The sequence below is a fragment of the Melanostigma gelatinosum genome, assembly GCF_949748355.1.
Source record: "Melanostigma gelatinosum genome assembly, chromosome: 21".
In the NCBI taxonomy this organism is placed as follows: Eukaryota; Metazoa; Chordata; class Actinopteri; order Perciformes; family Zoarcidae; genus Melanostigma; species Melanostigma gelatinosum.
In genome coordinates this window covers 7,606,065-7,612,616 of record NC_136654.1, presented here as the reverse complement: position 1 = coordinate 7,612,616, position 6,552 = coordinate 7,606,065, and the positions used below count along the sequence as shown (strand labels likewise).

General features: G+C 44.8%; 1 protein-coding gene across 2 annotated transcripts; it reads right to left on the bottom strand.

The window, feature by feature from the left end:
* Positions 1-444: 444 nt before the first annotated feature.
* Positions 445-5,645, bottom strand: LOC306795367 (uncharacterized protein). 2 transcript variants are annotated; one of them, XM_079293862.1, is made up of 9 exons: positions 5,557-5,645; positions 4,805-4,966; positions 2,907-3,221; positions 2,757-2,807; positions 2,408-2,662; positions 1,971-2,318; positions 1,569-1,841; positions 837-1,100; positions 445-620 (listed from the first exon to the last, which is right to left on the bottom strand). In XM_079293862.1, the coding sequence occupies exons 1-9, from the start codon at positions 5,621-5,623 to the stop codon at positions 589-591; spliced, it is 1,767 nt and encodes a 588-aa protein (XP_079149988.1). In that variant the 5' UTR covers positions 5,624-5,645; the 3' UTR covers positions 445-588. The 2 variants fall into 2 exon arrangements, with proteins under 2 accessions (XP_079149988.1, XP_079149989.1); XM_079293863.1 differs by having other exon boundaries at positions 2,907-3,137.
* Positions 5,646-6,552: the final 907 nt, after the last annotated feature.

The following is a 6,552-nucleotide window of genomic DNA, read 5'->3' as shown; positions in this document are numbered from 1 at the left end:
TTTATTTATGCTGTCGACAGCCATGGTGGTTTTAAACAACTTAAATGACTCAGTTCAACCACGCATCACCTCCTCTGCTCAGCACAGTGAAGTGACACTCAACTGTGGTCAGAGTGCAACAGCAAACAAAAAACAGAAGTATGATTCTAAAATGAGAACTCATCTCAGCGGTTTGACCAGATATCAGAACACTGAGCAGAAGAGAACTGCAGGAACTTTGTTGACTAATTTTCTCTGACAAAAAAAATGACACTCACAAAAAGACATCTCTCCAAAAAAATGTAATTTTATTTTATTTCCCAAAGCAGATTTTAAAAAAAGAAATCCACAAACCTGGATTATAATTGTAAAATTCTTTGTACAAAAATATGAACATTTGTAAATATCATGAATTTGGAAAAAATAGTAATGGACGACAGATTAAAAATATAAGGTAATAAATACAGTAAAAAGTTAGATGCAAAACCACATCATCAAAAACAGTTCGATATCCCAAAAACGTGACTACTCATTATCTACTATAAAGACATATTAGATGTATTATACGGCATCGATGAAATAGAGGGACTCTTGCACACATCAAGGTTTTCATGCGGAAGATGAAATTTCCTCACTGGGCTCTGAAAGAGGACACAATATCAAGTTAAAAAAAAGCACATTCAACTTCCTGTTGAGTGTCACATTTACTTTTTTCCTGTTCAGCAAAATGACAGCTGCCACATCGGTAATCTTCCCCTCAACCAGTGAGACCTCCTGGCTTTCGCGAGGGTCTTTCATGATGTTCGGCTCCGTAATGTGTGCATGTACATGTATGTTTGTTGTTTGCCGGGTCTCACCTGTCCAGGTTCGATAAGCAGGAAGCTTGAGCGCAGTGTGTGTGATCTCCACGCAGACTCTCAAACGCGGCCTCTCGTTTTCTCTGGGGCCCTTCCTCAAGTCGACTCTGTTGATGTGCAATGCCCCCGGGTCTTCCTCTCCTTCTTTGTCGCTGTCCTCATCCACTTCTGACTTTGTTTCCTCGTCTCTGTCAATGTTGTTATTATCCCCATCAATGTATTCTATTCCGTCAGTGTCGGGGTCCGTGACGGCAGCTTTAGTGTCTGTAACAGGAGAGCATGTAACAAATGAGGAAATAGGAATCCTGCACTGGCCAGTTTGCACGATGTCATTTGGATGAAGCCGTCTTCATATCACACCCCTGTGGCTACAGTGTGAGGTGTGCAACACCAGCTAACTTGGAAAACCGTTCAGGAAAAAAAAAACAGTGTAGAGGAGGAGCATTAAGTTTCAACTTATAATGCAACTGTTTTTGCCAACCTGACAAGTTCAAGGAAACTGCTGGAGGAGAAATAATAAGGGCTGAATAAAACAAATCTACTTTCCTCAAACATTCATGAAGGGGTACTGCAGTGATTTAGTGTTGCACTTTGATAGAAAGTCTTGACAAACAAAAGAATGGTTAAACTCAATGCAGACTGTTACGGTTCAAACTCCAGTATGCTGGCTCCTACAGTTCCCACAATGCAACAGAAATAGCACGTATGTATATATACGGTAATGACCAGTACTTATTGCATGTCCATTCTTCCGTCTCTCCAGCTGTTTGTTTGTCTGACTCGGCAGGCTTGTGGACCTCTCCAGGGCACACACACTTTTCAGCTCCCTCTGTCCGTCATCTCCGATCTCCTCTGTCTCGTTGGAAACCAATGGTGAGAGTGTGGGTCCTCCCGCCGCCCAGAGTAATTTCACCTTAGGGTGACCGCCCTTCAACAGGAGGGAGAACACACCGACCCCTTCACTGCTCCAACAGACTGAGAGCGACGGAGGAATGGAGGGAGCAACTGAACGACAAACAGAAAGAGTAAGTGAATGCAAAGGAATACATCTTCCATAAGTTAAGATATTGGAGGAATATCCTCCATATTATAAAGAGAAGATCCAAAAGCTGTTGCGTCTATAATGATTCATACCAATGTCAACGTTTCTCCAGTGTTTCTCAACAGGCTCCTGGAGGGAGCAGTGCTCCACTCTACAAATAATCCCTCCTCTTCTCTCCCTTTTCTCCTGATTCGTTGCCTTTCTCTTCAGAGTGGCTGTTGCCCTGAAGAGTCTGGGATGAGTCTGTACGGGGCCCCACATCTCTTCTCCCTCCATCACCTCCTCCTCTCGGTCATCTTGCTCCCCCTCTCGGAGCCTCAGCCAGGTGACCGTTATGTTCGGAGGGTAGAAATCTGTGATTTCACATCCGAGGGTCAAAGTCTGCCCTGGGGAAGAACCGGAGCCAACGATTTCGGACACACACGGCCTATTGATGAATCCTATTTCGGGATAAAGTGGAAATTGAAGCTTTAATTTTTTTGAACAAATCATTCATTTGCATGCCTCCCCCCCCCTCCCCTTTTCTTACCCCTGGTCTCGCGGGTGACCGGCTGCTTCAGGGCGATGTGGTGGACACTGACCCAAACTTTAGTGCCTCCCTTTTCCAGTTCACTGCAGGGAAGTTTACACTGGCTGGAGGCTGCAAAGAAGCCTTCAGAATCGGGTCGAGGGGAGGACGAGGCCTGGGAGGCCACAGGGCTCAGCTCACTCCCCTGGCAGAACCAGCGGAAGGTTATGACGTCCGGATGGAAATGCGATGCCCGGACAGTCATGCTGATGACATCTGGCAGACAGAAATTGCGCGGATGTAGCCTCTCACAATCAATGCTTTTCATAATGTATTGAACTACAGCTGAACGATGAACTGTCTGCCTTACCAGAGTTACTTGGAGTCTCTGCCAGCTGGATTTCTGACACTTCTGGAGCAGCTAAAAGACAAAGTTTAAAACATGTCTATTTCTTAAATTGTTGGATAAAAATTTTTTTTTTAAATGAGGAAAAGTGGATAAGTGAAAATCTCTTCTTACACAGGATCGTAAACTTCTCCGACACCCTCTCCACCACGATCTTATCTTTGCCCATGTAGGACACCTGGCACTTAAACACCGCTGCCTTGTGGACTGAAATCCGGGGAATGAAGGTGAGCGAGGAGATCAGCTGGTGAGTGCCACTTCCAGAGGAGTGCAGCGGGCCTTGAGTGTGCAGCTTGTAGTAACCCATCTCGCCTCTGGAGGGAAGCAGAGGGCCGTTCTCTGACGCTGGGGAGGTGAGCGTTAGACCGTAGGGCAGATGGATGGTGGTTAGGGGGTTATAGAGGCAGTTAAAGTTAGCTTTGGAGGTTCCTATGCGTGTAAGATTGTACATTGTTAGCAGAATTAAGTGTGAAAGAGAAAACATGGTGTGTTTTAGGGGTAGTTGCAATACAAATAAAAGATATTTTAAAGACAGCGAAAAGACATATTTCCCAAAATGTTAACTATTTCTTTAAGGTTTGGAAAAATTATCTTTTCCCAGTCTGACAGTGATCATTAGTGGTGTCACGGATCACTGATCGATCCGTGATCCGTTCGGATCAGCCCTCACGGTTCGGATCGCTCGTGAACCGCGGATCAAGAGTATTTTTTTAATTTTATTTTTACAGTGTAATCATCATAGTGTGTAATAAAGTTATACTGCTTCTGTTTCTTTTCAAGTAACAAGTCCCCGAATATCAATGCAGAGTGTCAGTGAACAGATATAAAGCAGTAGTGTGTTCACGTGAACGGAGCAGCTTAGAAGCATTTAATGGTGACGTCATGGCGAGCGGAGGAACGCCAGAAGCCGCGGCGTCATTTAAGTCGTAAGTTTGGGAACATTTTGTCCTCCCTGTATAATGACGGATGAGGGTGGTGGACAAAGCGTTACGGTATGTCGGCGTTATTTAAAGAGAAAGACACACGACAACGGCAAAACATCGGCATGTCCACACATATGAAGAGACACCATCCCATCTGTCAGCGACGGGAACACTCCGTTGTAGAAAACAAAGGATTTCTAAATCTGGTTAAAATGCTTGAGCCACGCTACGAAGTCCACTCACGCACCCACTTCAGTGTGAAGCTGTTCCAGACCTCTATGAGAAGGAAAAGACTAGAGACCGCTTTCACCACGGCGGAGTGATTCTTAGTCCGGTTCTGTAGACACGCCCCCTCTGTGAGAGTCACACAGACACACACCTGGTTCAGGTGCTGACAGAAGTATCAGAGTGAAGCTAGAGAGGCCCAATAATATTCCAGTCTCCACAGAAAGGTCGACCCTCTCCCCAGACAATGGAGATATTCTCATCTTTTTGAAAATAATGTCACAGTAATGGTAAACATTATTGTGTATTTGAATGACCTGACAGGAAGTAAACACAGACCCAAGTTGTTGCTGAGCAGTTCAGTTCAGTGTAAACAGTGGAAGCTCACTGGCTGTTTCTTTCTTTCAACATTGATGAAAGGACGAGGATATCAACATACCTCATGTTGCACTTAAACTTAACAGAATTCTTGAATGTATTATTTTTATTTATTTATTTCATTTTGTTTCAAATTGGACATCTTCAATATTTTTGTTTTCATGTAAGACTATAGCCCGAAGTTCTTCAATTAAGTGTTCTTGAGGTTCTTTAATAAATGGAAAGCAAAGTTATCTTTGTCTCCTCCCCTTTTCTTTGTTGATCCGAAAAATGATCCGAACCGTGACTCCTGAACCGTGATCCGAACCGAACCGTGATCATATACAAACTTTGTGATCTCCACTAGAATTCATAATTTAGTTCTGTGGCAGAAGAGCTGGGTCAGTTATCACAAACTCATGCTGTGCTGCCAAACTTTGTCAGACTGGGTCAAAGACGCGTTCCCCAGCAAACTGCCGGTTATGTGGATTTGTCCAGCTCTCCTACCTGTGAGAGACGTGTCAGAGATAGGGGTGTCATCGAGGAACCATGCAGTCTGGACTCGGTCCACCCTCCTGCCCTCAATGCTCACGGTCACTCTGCCCTTGTGACCTACAATCACGCGTGGCGGGAGGATGATCCCCGACACGTTCAAAGACTTCTGTTTCTCTGAGTGAGGGGAGAAAGAATGGAGATCAACGAGTCAGTGAGACAAAAGGGAAGAAAGGTGCCCTGGAGGACAACATTTCCGACAGCATTATAATCCAGTGAATGCATTCCTCACAACCTGCTCAACCCATTGTGTCGGCACTTAAGATGATAATTGATTGTGATGAGACACTGAAATAAAAACATCAGAGGCTTTGTGGTTTCAAGTTCTGAAGGCATTGCGTCGGCCGGTCCTTTTTTTAGTAACTTTATTCACTTGTGTTTTACATATCTGTAGATCTTATGGACTGTGTGGGTCAAGATCCCACACGGAGGCCAAAGATAAATTTGAGTGATCACAACATGATTTTGTTATCCCAAAGTTTCTTTATTTTTTCAATCATTGAACACTTTCCTTTGTTTTGTGAAGAATTGAATTCAAATATATGTTTTGTCTCTGGGACTCTAAAAAGCCTTCAAATAAAACCAGAACAAGTAAAAACAATCTCTGTCGATACTATGGCATAACTTGTGTTGAGGGTCACGAGAAGACTTTGCTTCCTTTAAGGGGTCACAGTGGCATGCATGTATGCCCGCTGGCGCTGACTCACCATCCCTTCTCCTCCAAGAAAAGCCAAAGCAGAGCAGGAAGACCAGCACAATAGAGATACACATCATCGCCACAGATGCTTTGGCTGATTTCGTCAACACCGGAGTCTCATCTGAGAGGGAACAGTGTGCGAAACATGCAAATCTAATTACAGTGTGCAAGCATCAAGAACAGGACAAACAAGTTACTAATAATAGCGCTGCTTCCACACGTAGCACAAGAATGTGTGGTTGTTCGACAGACTTTTTTTTTTTGTTCGTCTTTGCAGTTCCAGCATCTGATTGTCAGGAGTTTATCCATCAAACCATCATTCAAAGTGAAAAAAATATTGAAAAAGAGGTGTGAATTGTACCCAGAGTCATCTCTTAGAAAACCTTGTCTTGTCAAACATATACCTTGGGGGTCCAGTTTCTCCAGCTGCGCTGAGCCACTGACTGGGTGCAGTACCCCAGGTTGGTTGACCGCACACTCCACCTTCCCACCTCGCTCCCTCTGCTCAGGGCTCAACGTATAATAGTGTCTGGTTCTGTAGGTCCCATCCGGGTTCTGCTCAGTGGCGGGGGGCTCAGGGAGGGCCGTGCTGTTTTGAAGCCAGGACACAGATATTTCCTCTGGGTAGAAACTCTCCACATCACAGGAAAGAGTGAGAGGAGTGTTCCCGGGGCGCGAAGGCACGGCAGAAAGTCCAACAGAAGGAGGGTCTGAGGAGCGACAAAGAAACATTTTTTGGCTTCATGCAGTTGTTGACACTGTCTGTAAAGAAAAGGTTGACGGAAGTAGCTATTCTGGCGCTACATACAAATGTGATAAGTGGTTGTGGTCAAAGTCATTTGGGTGTCTTTGAGTCACTCACACGTGATATGGAGTTGGAAATCCAGGTCTTGATTGCTGCCTTTGTGCAACACTTTGCAGCCGAAGGTCACATTCTGGTCCTCGCGGGAAGGGTAGAGGGTCAGGTTGCCCACAGCCATGCGGTACCCGTCTGGAGTCTGTTCAC